Genomic DNA, 17,763 nt, shown 5'->3' on the forward strand with positions numbered 1-17,763 from the left:
TTCATCTGCTGGATAGTGTTCCACGGCTCACAGAACCCTCCCTTCACTACGTTGGTTGCACTGTTTCTCTCCAGTGTTGATTTCATCCCCCTGAGTCCTGAAGGGATGTGACCAGAAGAAGTGGGGCCCTGCAGAGCTGTCCTAAGGGGTCTCACTGCCCCCTAATCCAAGCCCTACATATTGCTGAATTCCTCTTCCTAGATTCCACTCTGATCATATCAGTTCCTGATGCCTCCAAGGTCAAGTTCTGACTCCACTCCTCTGACCTTGGCAGAGTCGCCTAGTTGCCCACCAAATACCAGTCTCCTCTTTCTTCCTTATAAATGGATAGCTTAGTGGCAATGGCCCAGGATGGAAAATTACATTTTCCAGCCTTTCTTACAGCTAGGGGTGGCCACACAGCCAGTAGGAGGCAGGCAGAAGTGTTGGGCAGAGCTTCCAAGAAAAAGGACAGACTTAGGAGGCAAATGCCTTTTCCTCTTCTCTGCTCCTTCTTCTTGCCTGGAATGGAGCTGTGAGGGCTACAGTCACAGCAGTAAGGTTTTAAGGACAACAGAATCACCACACTGGTCCCCACTCCTCCAGATTTAGTTTACATGATAAACAAGCCCTATTGTGTTAAAGCCACTGTTGTGAAGGGGGGCAGGTCTCTGTTTCTCTAAGCTGATTCAATTCTAACTGAAATAAAGCCAAATTCTCTGTCTAGCCCTGTTGCCACGGTGCTCCACACATGGGCCCCATTCTTCAGCTAGCTGAACCCCTGACTGCCCTCTCCCCCATATCCTGTCTTCTACTTCTGGGCCTCTGCTCATGCTGTGCATCCCCCCTGCAGTGAATTCTCTGTGTGTATCCATCTCCAATTATGAAAGTCCTACCTAGCCCCAAAAATATAGTTCAGTATCAGCCCCTTTAGGAAGCTATTCTCAATGTCCACACTTCTCCCAATTAAATTCAATCATTTCTTCAACAAATATTTTTGTGCTCCTACTATGTGTCAGGTTCTGTGCTAGGTGCTGGGAAACATGACAGTGGATGGGACTGTTCCTTCTGAGCTTACATTCTAGCTGGAGAGACAGGCCAAAAACAATTCAACAGACACACAAACAATCAGATGGTGTTGAGTGCTATGTCAATAGGGTGACAGGGCAGGGAGGGGTGGCAGGCTGAGGCTGCTTACAGAGGGTGGTCAGAGAGGCCCTTCAGAGGAGGAGACATCTGAGTTGAAACTTGGCTGTCAGAGGCAGATGACCCTGCAAAGAGCGGGGAGGTTCCAAGCAGAGAGGACACTAGGGGTAAAGGCCTAACAGAGGGAATGAGTGTGGACACCTGAGGAATCTAAGAAGGCAGTGTGGACGGAGCCTTGTGAGTCCGCAGCAGAAAGGCGGGGGGGGGGGGGGGGGGGGCGGGGCAGGAGCAGATCACACAGGGCCAGATGAGCCCTAGTGGGACTCAGTTCTAACTCCCAGAAGTTTTCATACGAATCAGAAGAGACATGCACACACAGTGCCCAGCGCCTGCCTGGTGCCCTGCTGCTAGGCCGTGAGGTCTCTCACCCACCCCCATCTCCCGCACAACTCCCAGCCACCAGCACCTCCGTCTCCCCTAGAGGCTCTCTGTGGCCCCACTGCTCTGCCCACTCTCAGGGCAGGTCACCTGCCCCCCAGCAGCTCTCACCAAGAGCTGGTGTAAAAGGTCCGGCTCCCTTGGCCCTCAAACAGGATACAGAAATTCTGAGGTACAGAATTTTCTACACTAACAGGGTCCCCCTGAGATGGAGCCCCAGTTGCCCATGGTGGCAACCAACTCCATCATGCACCCTTTCTTGACCCCCTTCTCTTCTACTCTCATTCCCACCCCACCTGGGTCTCCACGGGGAGGGGGGGGTCACCTCTCAAATCAGTGTTCTAGGGGAGCCCCACCTAACGGAGGCCCCCCATCGGCTGGGCCGGCTCACACACCTGCATGCCAGTGATGGAGACATGGTGGGACTCCACCGTGGGCCGCCGGGGCAGCCTCGGCGACGACTGCGGGGAGCCCACGGGCGAGTGGGACAGGGCCGGGTGGACGCAGCGTCCATTCGCGTCCAGCTGGGACCGCTCCTGCAGAGAGAGCTTGCGACCGCAGAGCTGGGGCCGGACCTGGGACCCGGAGGCGGAGGCATGGAGGGGTACCTCTTGGCCATCGGCCTCCAGGGGCCGGTCCCGGGCCAGGCCGCGGTCCACCGCGCAGCCCGGCTCACACTCGGTGACCACGATGAAGGACTCCATGCCCAGGCGGATGCTCAGGGACGAGAGGCCCTGCAGGGCCTCACAGGGCCTCTGGCCTTCGCTGCCGCTGCTGCCCCCGCCCCCCAGCTCATCCTGGAGGGCGGCCCGGTCGCTGCTGGGCTGGCTAGAGACGCATGATGACATGGTGCGCGGGCCCGGGCACTCCCATCCGGCGGCAGCGCCACCTGCAGAGAGAGGAAGGGTCAGTACCCTTGCGGCCCCGCTGGGGGGTCTGTTCCTGCCTCTAGCTGACATCCTCAAGACGTCTTGCAAAACATGATGCGATGTGATCTCTGAGTCTAAACAGAGGAGCACACTCCACATTTCCTTATTTGAAAAGATCCTCCTCACACACATAAGAATCCCAAACCCTCCCTGGAGGAACAAAGTAGGAGAAAACCCAAAACAGAGGATGCATGCGCCCTACAGCGCTGGCAGCTACTTTCAACTCAAGCCAATTGTTGCTAAACTGGATCTGGGTCTAGAATTGCCAGTACCCACCCCACCCCCCACCCCGCACCACCACCACTTTTTGATGATGATGATGATGATGATGATGATGATGTTGATGATAGAGAAGCTCTGAACCTACACATCAGGTGAGGTCTCTTGATTTTTTTAATTAGCAATTATTTCAAATATTTTTAAATGCTGGACCAGCCAAATAAATGGTCACTTCCTCGTGACCATGTCTAGGCTGTATGACTTCACAATGGCGATGATTCAGACAGCACTTTACGGTTTACAAAACACCTTCAGCATGCCTGCATAATCTCAAAAGCACCCTAGGTTTGCTATTACAGTCCCATTTTGTAAATGGGGAAACTGAGGCTTGAGAGAAAGAAAAGGATTTGTTTAAGCAAAACCCACTGGCACAGGAGTCCAGTCTGGACTGGCCTCGGGCCAACTGAAGAGCAGGGGTCAGAGGTCACATCAGAGGAAGGAAAGGCACCCCAGAGAGTGGGCCAGGCAGCTCATGATGTCTGAGGAGCCAGCCTCAACATATCTATTATCTAATGTTGTCTTAGTTCAGCTGCTATTTGGTGCCTGCCAGGCAGAAGGCAAACATGAAGTCAAAAGATTAGGATCAGGGCGCCTGGCTGGTTCAGTGATAGAGCATGCTCCTCTTGATCTCCAGGTTGTGAGTTCAAGCCCCACGATGGGTGTTTAAAAAAAAAAAAAAAAAAAAAAAAAAAAAGAACACCAAATAGCTTGGTGGTTCCTCACAAAACTAAACATTTACCACAATGACCCAGCAATTCTGTTTCTAGGTAAATACTCAAATAGCTCTATTCATGATAGCCAAACAGGGAAAACAACCACATGCCCATCAACAGATGAATGGATAACCAGGATGTGGTCTATCCACACAATGGAATATGATTCAGCCATAAAAGGAATGAAATACTCATACATGTTACAGTCTAGATGAACCTCGACAACATCATGCTAAGTGAAGGAAGCCAGACCCCAAAGGTCACATACGTACAATCCTCTTTATTTGAAATTTATAGAATAGGTAAATCCATAGAAACAGAAAGTAGATTAGTGATTGCCTATGACTGAGGAGGTACTGGGGAGCACGGGAGTGACTGCAAATGGGTATAGGGTCTCCTGGGGCGCTGAACACGATCTGGAAGTAAACAGAGGTGGTACCTGTACAACACTGTCAACGTTCTAAGTACCACTGAAGTGTTCATTTTTAAATGGTTAAGTTCATATTATGTGAACAAAAAAAGTTGACACTTCCTTAGACTGTCAATTCCTTCTGTCTCCGGGACAGAATATTAACCTTTGGTTCATGTGTTTGACAAATTCTGCTGGACAAATGTCACAGGTGCCACTAGAGTTCAGGGAGTACATCCGCAGATGCTCATGGTGGTGGCTCTCCATATCGATCACCCATATCACGAAGATGTCAGGCAAACAGTGGTGTTGAGCAGAGAAATTGTATGAATGAATGAAAGGATATCTCTTGATGACAGTGGGTGGCAGTGAGGGGATAGAGAGGAGGGTGTAGATGGGAGCAGAGGAGGTGGATGAGAGGGTGAAAAATGCCACTTGCCCTCTTACAATAGTCCTGTAAGAAGTATTTATGGAACAGCTTCTGTGTCAGGCAATCTGGACAGTAATGCAAGCAGATGGGGTCCCTACCCCTGTGGAGCAGGGGAAAGACCAATGGGAAAAGCATTAACAAAATCACTGCAGTGGCCCAGCCCAGACACAGGTACAATTTATGAACACAGAGTTCATGGTAAAAGATCAACCAAGAAACCCATCATATGACAAGATGCTCAGCCTTAGTTATAGTGAGAGAAGTGCAAATTTAAACTACAATGAAATGGTTTGATGAGTCCTCAAAACATTAATTGTAGAATTACCATATGATCCAGCAATTCCTCTCCCAGGTATATACCCAAAAGAATTAAGAGGAGGGATCCAAACAGATACATATATACTCTTGCTCATGACAGCACTGTTCACAATAGTCAAAGGGTGGAAACAACCCAAGTGTCCATCTACTGTGAATGGGTAAACAGAATGTGTTCTATCCATAAAATGGAATATGATTCGGCCGTAAAAAGGAATTAAGTTCTGACACATGCTATCCTATGGGTGAACTCTGAAAACATGCTAAGTGAAACACGCCAAATATTAAAAGACAAATACTCTATGACTGCAATTATATGAGGTACCTAAAATAGACAAAATCATACAGACAGAAAATAAAGGTTACCAGGAACTGGGAAAAGGGGAACAGGGAGTCATTGTTTAAGGGGTACAGAGCCTCGGTTTGGAGTGATGAAAAAGTTCTGGAAATAGATAGTGGCGATGGTCTCTCAACACTGTGAATGTAATTAATGCCACTGAATTGTACACCTAACAATGGTTAAAATGGTAAATTTTTATTTTATGTATATTTTACCAAAATTAAGAAAATTTTTAATAATAAAACTATAAGGAATTACTACTTTTTCCATCTATCAGATTGGCAAAGACCAAAAATGTAATAATAGCACTATTTTGGTGAGGCTACAGAGAGTATGAATTGGGCACCCTTATGAAAGGAAATTCACTAGGGCACCTGGGTGGCTCAGTAGGTTAAGCATCCAACTTCGGCTCAGGTCAGGATCTCACGGGTTTGGGGGTTTGAGCCCAGCATCGCACCAGGCTCCCTGCTGTCAGCGTGGGGCCCACTTTGGATCCACTGTCCTCCTCCCCTCTGCCCCTCCCCCCCCCCAAGCTCGCTCCCTCTCACTCCCTCTCTCACTCTCTCAAAAATAAACAATAAACAAAAAAAAAAATGGAAATTCACCAATATCTAACAAAACTCCAAATGAATATACCTTGGACTTAGCAATTCCTCACCTGAGTATTTACCCTACAGACAACCTCACACATGTAAAAAGTGATTTCTTGTGGCAGTATGATTTGAAATGACCATCCACAGGGGACTGAGTAAAAAAGATGAGGTACATGTATCCCCAGAGAAAACATGCGTTTATTTTACAAGAGGTGACTCTTGGGGCACCTGGGTGGCTCAGTCGGTTAAGCATCAACTTTGACTCAGGTCATAATCTCACGGTTCGTGAGTTCAAGCCCCTCATCGGGCTCTATGCTGACAGCTCAGAGCCTGCAGCCTGCTTTGGTTCTGTGTCTCCCTCTCTCTCTGCCCCTCCCCAACTCACACTTTGTCTATCTCTCTCTCTCAAAAATAAACATTAAAAAAAATGTTTTTTAATTAAAAGAGGTAACTCTACACAGCCTAATATGAATTAGCTCCATGACGCACTGTTACACGGAAAAAAAAAAACAAAGCATTAGTATGCCGCTATTTTGACGTAACAGGAAAAAGGCCATACGTGTGAAAATCACTGTATATGCAACAGCATATTTCTGGAAAGGTATATACAAAAACAGTTAACAGTGGCCTCAAGAGAAAATGACTAGTTTGCAGAAGCAAGGGGACAGGGTGGGAAGGACTAACTTTCCACTGGGTACCATGGACAAATAGTAACTCTTCTGAGATGAATTCTTAAAAGAGGACAGCTGTGACCATGACAGGAGTTGGGATAATAAACCTAGAGGGCTGAGGCAGGGGGAGGGGGCAGCTGGTCCCACTCCTGTTCTTCTATCCCATCCTTACTGTGTCTGAGAAAGAAATCATTAACTGTGTTCCTGCCATGGCTTCCCTATCAGTGAAAGAATCCAACCCAAGTTCAAGGTTCTCTGCAGTCCAGCTTGTTATGTTGAGTATTCCCCAGGAAAAGAAAAGCAGGGCCTTTGAAGTTCAACTGCCTGGGCTCACCACACACAAATGACTTAGCCCCACCTCAGCCTCAGTTTTCTTATCTATAAAATGGGAGGTAACCCATTAGTCATGAGGATTAAATAGCTAGCACTCAGTATCATGTCTGGTACCTGGTTAAGTACTCAAAAAGCTATTCTTTCAATTACCTATTGAATGCCTACTAGGCTGGGTTTTGCCAGCCGTGTTCCAGAATGTTCCTAAGAGCTACTGACGTCCAATTGAGCCAGCCTGCTCTTGTGTGGGTTCCACAGCCCTCCCAGGGCAGGGGAGCAGAGCAGCACCAGTGACCTGTCTTCCCTCCCAGAACCACCTCTGATAGGACTGCAGCATTCCTGAAAAGAAAACTGGTCTGGCAGCACCTAAGAAAGTTAATGGAGAATTTTTTTCTTGCCAAGAGAAAAACAATTGCTTATTGATCTTCACTTCAGGCCAAGGACACCAAGCCATCTGCCCCCAGCAAAGCTGCTTTTAATCAGTCTCCTTGACAAACTGGCGTCTGGCCAGGGCCTTGGCCCTTGAGGTCTGGAGGAGGCAGGAGAGGAGAAATGCTCCAGCTGAGATGGAGATGGGGGCCTCTGTGCTGCAGGGGCAGGTGTGTCTGGGTCTCAGGAAGAAGAGCCCAGACCTCAGGGCCTGGAGGCCACCTGGAGCCCTACCCCCCCACCTCCCCTACCCCCCACCCCCCCACCCCTGTCTGCAGAGAGGCCTGATAAGCAAGCCGGTCATTCACCCTGAGGAGGGTCATTTTCTACCACTGACCCCTAGAGTCTGGCTCTGACCAGCTTTGGGGACACAGATTCTACAAGGGCACAGGCTCTATAAGGATCTGATGAAACCTATCAACATTCTGCCCAGGGCAGCGGAGCCTGGGTGCCTCACTTGGTTAAGCAACCCACTCTCGATTTCAGCTCAGGTCACGATCTCACAGTTTGTGAGTTAGAGCCCTGCCTCGGGCTCTTTGCTGATGGTGCAGAGACTGCTTGGGATTCTTTCGCTCCTCTCTGCCCCCCCTCACCTGCTTGTGCTCTCTCTTTCTCTCTCAAAATAAATAAATAAACTTAAAAAAAAAAAAAAACACTCTGCCCAGGAGAAAAAAATCATACAAAGACAATGGTTTGCATAACAACAGCAATAGCTAACATCCAACTGAGCATTTACCTTACACCAAGCAGGGCTCAGCCTGGTTCATTTGATCCCCCCAGGCTCCCTGCCAGGGAGGGACTGCTAAGCAAGGTATTTGGGGGTGGGAGGGAGCAGAATAAGAGGACCTTTCTGCAAAGCTCCTTGGGTTTGACTAAATGCTAAAAGTCCTCTCCCTGGAGCCTCCAGCTCCAAGCCTGGGTCCTCTCTCCCTGCCCTCGAAGGCCTCCCCATCTCCCCAGGGCTGGCGGTGGCAAGCTCCCCCACCTCTCACAGGGTGACTCAGAGCCACCAGCCCCTTCCCGAAGCAGATGGAGCAGGCTCCGGGCCAGAGTGAAGGGAAGCACTGCTTCCTCTGCCAGGAAGCCCAGTGGCCCTGGCCTCTTGGAAGCGTGCTCTCACTTCCTGGGGGTCGTTTCCAACCTGCGCCTGCTCACCAAATACAGAGCCACCCCAGAGCCTGGGATAGCAAGTAGCCAGTGTGCCAGGGACGTGTGCCCCAACCTGAGACACAGCCTACACGGTTCCAGGCACCATGGGACAACATGGGGGCCCCAAATAGCTGTAAGGATGCCTTGGCCAAGGCCAGCAATGATGTCCTCCCTGAGATAACAGGCTTGGCCAGCCACCTCCTCTCTTACGTGGGGAAGCTGAGGCCCAGGGAGGTCCTAAAGGAAATTCACTCACCCATTTGTTCTTTCAAGTAATTACTGAGGACCTACTATGCGGTGGATAAACAAAACAGATGTGATTTCTTAAAAGCACAAATGACTGTATAAGTACAAGCGGGGAGAAACCAAGACAAAAGAGAACAGATCAGAATGGGGGGCGGGTCAAGGAAGGCCTTGCTTGGGGAAATTATATTTAGGCTGAGACCCACAGGGTGAGTAGGTGGTGAGGGGGCAGGAACTTGCTCCAGGAGGAGTGAGCTCTGAGAAGTCCCCAAGGCAGTAAAGGCGTGGGAGGGCTGAGGAACAGAAACACCACCCCACCTCTCCTGGAACTGGAGGCCGGTGTGAGCATGAGTGTGAGTGCGAGTGTGTGCAGGGGCTGTGGAAAGGAAGCTGGAGGGGCTGGAGACAAGAACTTTATAGGAAGCTGATGGAGAACACAAAGGGCAGCCCAGGGCAAGGTCACAGGGACCCCATTAGGCACCTGTTATAGACTGAACTGTGCCCCTCGAAAAAGATATGCTGGAGTTCTAACCCCAGGACCTCAGAATGTAACTTAATTTGGAGACAGGGTCTTCACAAAGGTTATCAAGTCAAAATGAGGTCACTAGGGTGGGTCCTACTCGAATATAACCAGTGTCCTTATAAAAAGGGGAGAATTTGGACCTAGGGCCACACAGGGGAGAACCCCATGAGAACATGAAGGCGGACGCATGTTCAAGCCAAGGAAGGCCAAAGATCACCAGCAAGCCACCAGAGAGAGACATGAACAGATTCTCCCTCCCGGCACCTTGATCTAGGACTTCTGCCCTCCAGAACTGTGACACAATGCAGTTCTGCTCTTGAAGCCCCCCAGGCTGTATCCTCCCTCACAGCAGCCCTAGCCAACTAAGGCAGCTCCCACCTACCCAGGGAAGCCCACTGCCTCAGAAGCCACGGATTCAGAAGAGTTTCCCAGCGCACGAGCGCGAGACCTGGGAGGCTCAGCTGGACTGGCCAACACAGCGCTAAGGTTTGATGCCAGCAGGAATATTCCAGATTCGGGCCTTGGCCCAGCCAAACAGTCTTATCAATTCGGTGACACCAACTCTTAGCAATGTATCTCCCTCAGCACTCCTTAGTTTGGAAGCACTAAAACTGTCTCCCCAGAAGACAAAGGCCCTCCCTTGGCAGATGGAAGGAAGGATAATGCTGGTGTTAGCGTGCACAGACCCGGTGCCCATCACAGTCCTTAGAGCAAAGAGGTGGCAAATGGTGACTCTCGGGTGACATCTGGCCACCAACCTATTTTGCTTGGCCTACCCTGTGTCTAAAACTATTTGAATGAGATGTCAACATTTCAAAGCCGGCACATTTCAGATAAAAGTCATAATTTCCAGAGTCTCTTAAAGTACTGGACATTCTGATAGCACTGGGTCCATATTCTCTCCTGGCAACAACCCACTGCAGCTTTGGACAGGAGATAAGGTCAGTCCTCACCACTTCCCCTTGCCTCCTCAACACCCAGGACAGGCTGAGTGCCTGTCACACGCCCCCTCCCCCTTTTCCACATCTCACCCCTACAGGCCCTGCTTGGAGATGCATCAGATGACAGCGCTAAATTAGGGCACACATCGGTGGTCACCTGCTCCAACCATTTCATTTCACCAATGAGAAAATGAACGTCCAGAAAGATTTACTGATTTGCCCAAAGTTAAGCGGTGGTTCCAGGAAAAGCTAAAATTGGTCTGAGTTTTTCAAGAAGGGGCTAAAAATTGCAAGTACAGCCCTGCAATGTCCACATGTTGCATCCTGAATAAAGTCCAGGCTGAGCAAAATCTCTAACAAAGGGAGCAGACAGCCCATTCCTCTGACTTCCAAAACCTCCACCTGCTCGAGAGGGGTACAAAGACATGGGGTCTTAGGGTGATCAGAAAAGAAATGCATAGGATTTGGGAATGGAGATAGCAACCTGACTTAACTTCTAAGTGCCAAGGCTTTGCCTTTCTTGTTTATGCCTCAACTCTAGGACCTAGAACTTTCCAGAACACTGTTGGCACTCAGTAAATATTGGCTAGTAAATATAGTAAATATTGGCTAGAGGCCGTTGCTTGTATCACTCATCCCAAGTCTGCTCAGAAGTTTTCTTTACTTGGCCTTGAATCTATGTTCCTTTAGTTCATAGCAGCAGCCTGATTTACATCTGGGAAACCACTCTTTCTTGTGAAAGGTGATTCCATGTAGCTGTCTGTACCATCAACTTCAGGGGTTCCCATATAACTTAAGTCTGCTCAATCAGGCGTGAATTTCTCTGGTCAAGTGATTTGATTCAAGAGTAGGTGTGTGACTTAAGTCAGACTACCAAGTCTTATTCTAGGGTTTGGCAAAGTATTGCAAATGTCTCTTTCTATGGTACTTGGAGCAAGAAGGATGGATTTCTAGAGTTATCAGGGGCTGGGGAGAACCCTGGCTTAGAATAAAGTCAACAGAGAGAGAAGAGAGGTGACAGAGAAGAACTGAAGCTGGAGACATTGTATGGGTACCTGGATCCAGCCATGCCTGAAGTCCATAGATACCAGAAGCTTTTAACTACATGAGCCAATACCTATTCTTGCTTGTTAGTTTGTGATTGGTCTTCTGTCACTTACAACCAAGGGTCTTGACTGATAGACAACCCAGAGCTGATTGACAGAAAAGCTTCCCCACTAAGCTTCTTGACAGATCAACAGTTGCCTACACCTTAAGGCTCTCAACCAGGCCAAACCACCAGGCAGCTGTAGGTTCCCTGGTAACCCAGATAGCCTTCACCTTGACAGCCAGGCAGAAACCAGAACTTCCAAAGTCTTTTTTTTCTCTCTCTAACCTTAAATAAAAAAAATCAAGGATGGGGAAAGGAAGGGCCGATAAATAGGACAGAGCAAAGGAAAGAAAGTGACCAGCACCTTCAGTACAAGAAATGTATCACTGTAGCAGCAGCCATGGCAGCTTTAGATGGGAGCCAGCCACCTGTAGTGCTTGCCAAGTGGCAGGCACTATTCTAAGCACTTTGCATGTATCACGTCATCTAACTGTCACAACAACATTAGGAGTCATGTCAAGGTATCATGCTTATTTCACTGGTGAGGAAACTGAGGCAGAGTCCAAGTGACTTGCCCACAATCAAACAGTGCTTTGGGAAAGCACAGGTGTGAAACCAGAGGCTCCTGGAGAGGTGGGGCATGGTGATCAAGTGCACATCCCTTCTCCTGCACACAGCAAATGCTCCCTACACTGAGGCTATTGCCAAGAAAGCATTCTACGGCTAGCAAGTTCAAGCCCCTCAACTGGCCTGAACTTATATTAAAACAAAAATTTTTATCTCTAATCCCACCATGCTAACTTATTCTTTTCATCTTCTCCTCTAACTCTTGTCCACATACATCACTTTTTGCAAGATGTAAATTAAAGTGTGCATACAACTTTGCGTCCTTGCTTACGTATGTCAAAACAATTTGTGCACACTCCCAAGGCTTTCATCATCAGCATGAAGGGCTGCAGATGGAGTCCCTCGGACCCAGGGAGGTGAGGCGACCTCCACGAGGCAGCCCAGCAGGTCTCCAGGGCTAGAAAACCAGGAGTCCTGACCCCTGCAGCCCCATGTGCCCTGGGGGCCAGGATGCTTACAGAGCAAGAAGCTCAGGTGTCTTCCTTTGAGGCTACTGATTGGTGGATAAGAGAGTGTCGTGGAGAGTGGCTGGGATCACACAGCCAGGTGCACACTGGTGGTCCCCACCTTGAAGAGCCAGGAAGGGCGACTGGGTGGGTGAGTGTGGAGTGGGTGTTGGGGGTATTTGGCAAAGGGAGGTAGGAGCCATTTACTTCTTTCCTCCTCTCCTACTGCATCTTTCACTGAACCAAAGGAAGAGACAGGGAAACAACTGGAATTTCAGTTTGTAATGAAAAGAAAAAGACCTGGACTCCAACATTCTGCAGCTTGGCAAGCAGGAGATAGAAGGGGCCAGCTCAGAACCCACAAGCACCCCTGCCTTGCCCACCCACAGGGCTCCTCCCTCCCTCCCTCTTCCCTGCTGTTTGGAGGTGATGCTAAATCTAGTTCCCTCCCTCCGCAGCCTCCAGCACAAAGCAACCCCAGCTAGTAGGGGCAAGGAGGGGCTGGGAGCTGGCTCTGCCTCTGAGGGACCAACCCTGTCCCCCACACCTGGACACAGAAGACAGGGGAATTGTCTGGGATGAATCTAAATAAACTCTCTTTCCATCAGAAGCCTCAAAGGCAAAATCCCAATGCATCTTTAAAAACCCATGAGGGGGGCGCCTGGGTGGCGCAGTCGGTTAAGCGTCCGACTTCAGCCAGGTCACGATCTCGCGGTCTGTGAGTTCGAGCCCCGCGTCAGGCTCTGGGCTGATGGCTCAGAGCCTGGAGCCTGTTTCCGATTCTGTGTCTCCCTCTCTCTGTGCCCCTCCCCCGTTCATGCTCTGTCTCTCTCTGTCCCAAAAAAAAATAAATAAACGTTGAAAAAAAAATTAAAAAAAATAAAAAATAAAATAAAAATAAAAATAAAAACCCATGAGGGAGGTGTTCTTTCTTCCACACCCTGCCCCCACCCAAGCCACTAGTTCTCCATTTAAACTACTCTAGCCGAGGCTTATCTCTAGCACCACCCATGATGCCCCTTCCCCCATCCACTCACCTTCTACCTCATGCCCTAGTAGGCAGAGGGGCAAGGCCTTGGCCTGGGGAGGGATGAGGGGGCATTTTCTTGGGGGACCATCCTCTCTCCTCTCCAGGTTGGAATTAGCATTTTTATCTCTGCAACTGCCATCTCTCAACTATTTACAGAAGCCAACAGGATAAAAAGAGACAACATAAAAATAGTTGCTCAGCAGCTTTCAGGATGGGGTGGGGGTGGGGGTACAACAGACTCTTGGAATTTTCTTGCTCTCCTTTTCAAAAGGGAAAATGCTAGAATTATTTATCTTTTCCAAAGCACTCTCAGAGAGTTCACAGATCACTCACCTGGGAGCTCTCTGGGGACAGGGACCAAGTCCCAGCGTCCCTCAGCTCCGAGGACAGGGCTTGTCACCAACCCCCCTCCCCCAAAAGTGTAGGTTCAGTTCAGTGAAATATCATCAAAGTTCCAGAGCCAGCGCTAAGTGAAACACGGCGCCCTGCTCTGCCCTGTTTCCATCCAGCCTTCCAAAAACACAAGGCAGTCAAAAACACAAAACAAAACAAAACTTGGCTTTTCTCTATGCTTAACATGTTTCATAATTGAAGAAAAAAGTTCAGCAGCACCACTACCAACACGACAGAAATGGAAAACACTGACGCCTGAAATCACTCCTTCCCCGTTTTGGTCACTAACATCCCCAGCAAGGAATGCCGGAGCCAGAGATCTTCAGAGGAGCAACGGCACCCACCTCCTTTGAAATATGCCAGATTTGGGTTGTGTTGAGGAAGGGATCCAATCAGGGAAGAAAGAAAAAATAATCACTTAAAACCTTATTTTTTCAGAGAGCAAAACCATACCCTCCTGGAAAAGGGGGATTCCATTCCATAAGAAAATGGGCATCATCTGCCAGCATATTATATTAAAAGGTATGTCAGGAAACTAACTATACAGATCCCAGGGGCTTGGGCCTTGATTTTCTCATCTGTAAAATGGAGCCACTGTGACCTAGCTAGAGGGTAGCTATGGTGTCCATCTTCTGTGTGAAAGCCAGCTCACAGTTAACCCCCCCAAAGACAGTGTTCTCTCCTCCTCTTTGCACTCCTACTCAGCTATCAAACAGGGAAAGGCTGAGGGGCTAGTCTTTTCTGGGCTTCCTCCCAGCTTGGTTTTTGCTAGATTTCCAATTTCCGTGGTGGGCATTTCTGGCCAAGCTGTCGGGAGACTGAGCTGACTCCATGCCCGGCCACAGGGTTAGGGCTCCATCTGTCTGGTGAGGCTTTCTCTCCTTTGTGGATTCCCTTACCTAGAAAAAGTCTCACAAAATACATACCGATAAGATGACATGGGGACCTACATTTAACAAATCATCGCGACTGAAGAGAATGGAACTGAATGAAATCCACACTCTCCCTTACGATCACATGTGTCACACCTGTGCACTGACCCTGGAGGCACTGAGCTTTGGGAGGAAGCAGGATTCTTGTGGAGGGGGGCGAGCGAGACGCAGGGAGTTCTGAAAACCCTATTCCAGGAAGCTGTTCCCCAACTGATTTCAGAAACCCTTCCTTCCATGACCCTCTTCCTGCAAACAGAGAGACACAATAATGTCTTATGCCCAGAGGTTTATTAATTGGGGGCTGAGAAGGCAGAGGAATGCACAAAGTGGCCTTAAGAAACCCTTGTGTTGGAAACAACCCAAATATCCACCAACCGATGAAAGGATAAACAAAATGGGGTCTATCCATACAAGGGAATATTACTCAGCCATAGAAAGGAAGCACTGACAGAGTCTACAGCATGGATGAACCTTGAAAACATTATGTTCCACGAAAAAGAAGCCAGACACAAAAGGTCTCCTATTATTAACAGGCCGAGAAGGCGACAAGCACAGCCTGAAAGAAAAAAAGGCCATTCCAAAACAGAGACGCAATTTCCTTAACTTCCAGGAAAGAAGACCAGAAATGAGGGAGAAGGCCATTGCAGCACCGTGGAGCCAGGCATGCCTGAACCCCACACCCGGGGCCTGTAACCCAAGGGGGAGGAGCTAACTGGAAAAGCAAAACATCTAGGGGAAAATAGCAACACAAGGCCCTCTGACCCAAAGGAAAATCTGAAACAGCATTTGTCCCAAGTCTCCAGGATTGGGAAAGGATATGGGAGCTCTCTGCTTCCCATAGCCACTGGGAGGCAGCCCGCCGGGGAGAGGAAGGTTCTAAGTGACCCTAACCAAGTTACAGTATTTTGTCTCTCTGAGCCCTTCCATTAAATGGGTTCATGATGGGGTGAGGACGACTCTGTGACCCATGTTAAAATCTGAGCCAAAATAAGCCTGGCCTGCCCCACCCCGTCCATCCCTTCCTGAGAGTACTGTCTCCCCACCTTGTAGCCCATCTTGGTTCCAAGTTGACATTCTCAAGGAGAGAACTCTGGGTTACTGCAGAAAGTTCCCTCTGCTAGGTGAGATCCCTCCCCTCCAACTCCCATCCAATCTGTTTTTTTGTTTGTTTGTTTGTTTGTTTGTTTGTTTTTAAGCCCATCCCTCAAGGCTGAGCACAAAGGACACCTCTTTCTGGGAGCCTCCTGGATTCATACCAGCCAGAAGAGATTTCACCAGAACCTCCATTGCCATCTGCTTCCTTCACTGCCACCACACTTATTCCTCCTGGTGATTCTCAACAGGGATGCTCCTGGCATTCAGGGCAGGACAATTCTTTATGCCTGGCATGGATCTGGCCTGCTTGCCGGACATTTTGAATCCCTGGCTCCCACCTACCAAAGCCAGAAGTGCTCAGCATCATTTTGACAACCAAAGTCACCAGACACTTTTCCAAACTCTTGCCAGGAAGGTAGGACCACCCCGATGGGAACAAAGGTATTAGGAATATGTTTGGCTTCTGGCCCACTCACAACTTGGGAGCAAGGGCAAGCCCAGTCAGCACCATGCCTGCTTAGATCTGTGTCCACATAGACTGGTTTAGTAAACAATTCTGGGCCTCTCAAAAAGCTGGGGGACTCTGCAAGGGACTCTGCTCTAAAACGAGCGGGCTCTAGGGCCTGACATACCCGGGTTGGCTGTGTGACCCCCAGGGCCAGTTACTTAACCCCTCTGACCCCTCTATAAAATGAGGCTAACTCCCAGCAATGCTGCAGGATTGTTTCCACCCTCAATCTCCTCATCTCTACAATGGGAATAAAAAATCTCTTCCTCTAGGATGTTGGTAGGAAATGAGAGGATGCATGTAACACAGCACAGTATTTAGGGATTCATCAAATGATGGCTATTACTTTTTATTACAAAAATACACTGTGCTCTCACTACCAGTAGCTGTTTTCCTATGTCAGAAGAGTTTATGATGAGCAATCTGGAAGGAGATTTGAAGGCTCACCATGAAGCTGTATTTGCATAGCATGCACCCAGTTAATTCTTAAATTGCATGTTTCTGTGGGGTGGTTTGAGAGGAGGGGGGCTAACGTCCCCAAAGCCCACCCCAGGTTGCCCTACCTCCCCCTGAGAACAAGGGAGCCTATGGGGATGGAGAACTCTCTCTTCCCTCACCCCGTGGGGGCAGAGCCAGGGGAGGGGATGTGGTAAACTACAGTACCACTCTAGGGCACATGAAGTTTCTATCTCTAGGGCTGTGGGGACTCCCAGAGTGAGGAAGATAAAAGTTGCCCCTAAGGAAGTGGACACTTGAAGTCCCACTGAGCTCTCTGAGCCAGGCCAGCGAGCCCTCTCTGAGCTCCCCGCCACACGGATGCCATCCCTCTCCGACCAACCTTCTGGGGGAGACAGGAGGGGATAAGGTGCAACCTCCTCAGCGCCAAGTGCAAGCAGCAGAGCGGCTGGCAGAGCTGTGAAAACACCCCGCTTCCCAAACTGGGCAGTGCAGAGAGTGGGGGGAGCCTGCAAGAGCTCCAGGAACCAAGACCCAATGCTAAGCGGGGCTGGGCCCAGATTCCCCGCGTCCCCAGGAGTCAAGCAGAGGGTGCCGGTGAAGGCACCTCTCTGCACTCACTGAGTGCTGCGGTCCCGAGGTAAATTTAGGTCAAAGGGACCGAGCCAGCGCGGTTCCGGAGGGCGGAGGCAAAGGGCCGACTAAGAGAGGCAAAGGTCCCCAGGCCCCGCAACTGCTGATCCAGGGTCCTGCCGCCTGGTGTCCAACCTACCAGGGCCTGGGCTGGCCCCCAAGACAAGCGGGGTGCGGGGGTGGGGTGCTCAAAGTCCGTCGGCCCTCTGCTCTCCTGCGCTCTGTAGCTTTCCACACCTGTCAAACGCGAGGGGGTGGGCCTAGGCCGCCTCCAAGATCCTTGACGGCCCCGGCCGCGGGTGATACACGGGTTCCAAACTCCGGGACCGCCCCTGCCACCCCCAGCCGGGCGCGGCCCAGCCGAGGAGGCTACCCCGAGGCTCCCGGCGCCCCGAGGACGCGGGGGGAAGGGGCGCCGGGGGACCGGGTCCCCCCACGTGGCGGGGCGTGGGGCGGCGCACGTGGGGTCCTTTCGGTGGAGGGAACCTGGGGCCGGCCTCTGGGCTTTGTCTGCAATCCCGGCAGCGGCCCCCAGCCCCTAGGAGGCGAGGGCGCCCGGGACTGCGGCGCTGCGGCCCCGACCCGCGGCCCCGCTCCCGTCAGCTCACCTGGGCTCCGCGCCGCCGCCGCCTCCCGCGCTCTGCGCCCCCGGCTCGGCTCCGCTGGTCTCGGCGCGGCCACGCGCTCCACTCCGCG

At 50.3% G+C, this 17,763-nt stretch overlaps 1 protein-coding gene across 5 annotated transcripts in view; it reads right to left on the reverse strand.

The window, feature by feature from the left end:
* Nucleotides 1-17,757, reverse strand: part of CAMKK2 (calcium/calmodulin dependent protein kinase kinase 2) — a 47,868-nt gene extending 30,111 nt beyond the window's left edge. For all 5 annotated transcript variants that reach the window (XM_040444159.1, XM_040444156.1, XM_040444157.1 and 2 more), the window contains exons 1-2: nucleotides 17,676-17,757; nucleotides 1,959-2,452 (exon numbers count right to left, since the gene is read on the reverse strand). In XM_040444159.1, coding sequence (XP_040300093.1) covers nucleotides 1,959-2,411 — 453 coding nt within the window. In that variant the 5' untranslated portion in view covers nucleotides 2,412-2,452; nucleotides 17,676-17,757. The remainder of the gene's footprint in view (nucleotides 1-1,958; nucleotides 2,453-17,675) is intronic.
* Between the last annotated feature and the right edge of the window lie 6 nt (nucleotides 17,758-17,763).

This window comes from Herpailurus yagouaroundi, unplaced genomic scaffold, assembly GCF_014898765.1.
Source record: "Herpailurus yagouaroundi ecotype Mexico unplaced genomic scaffold, PumYag 191, whole genome shotgun sequence".
Taxonomy (NCBI): domain Eukaryota; kingdom Metazoa; phylum Chordata; class Mammalia; order Carnivora; family Felidae; genus Herpailurus; species Herpailurus yagouaroundi.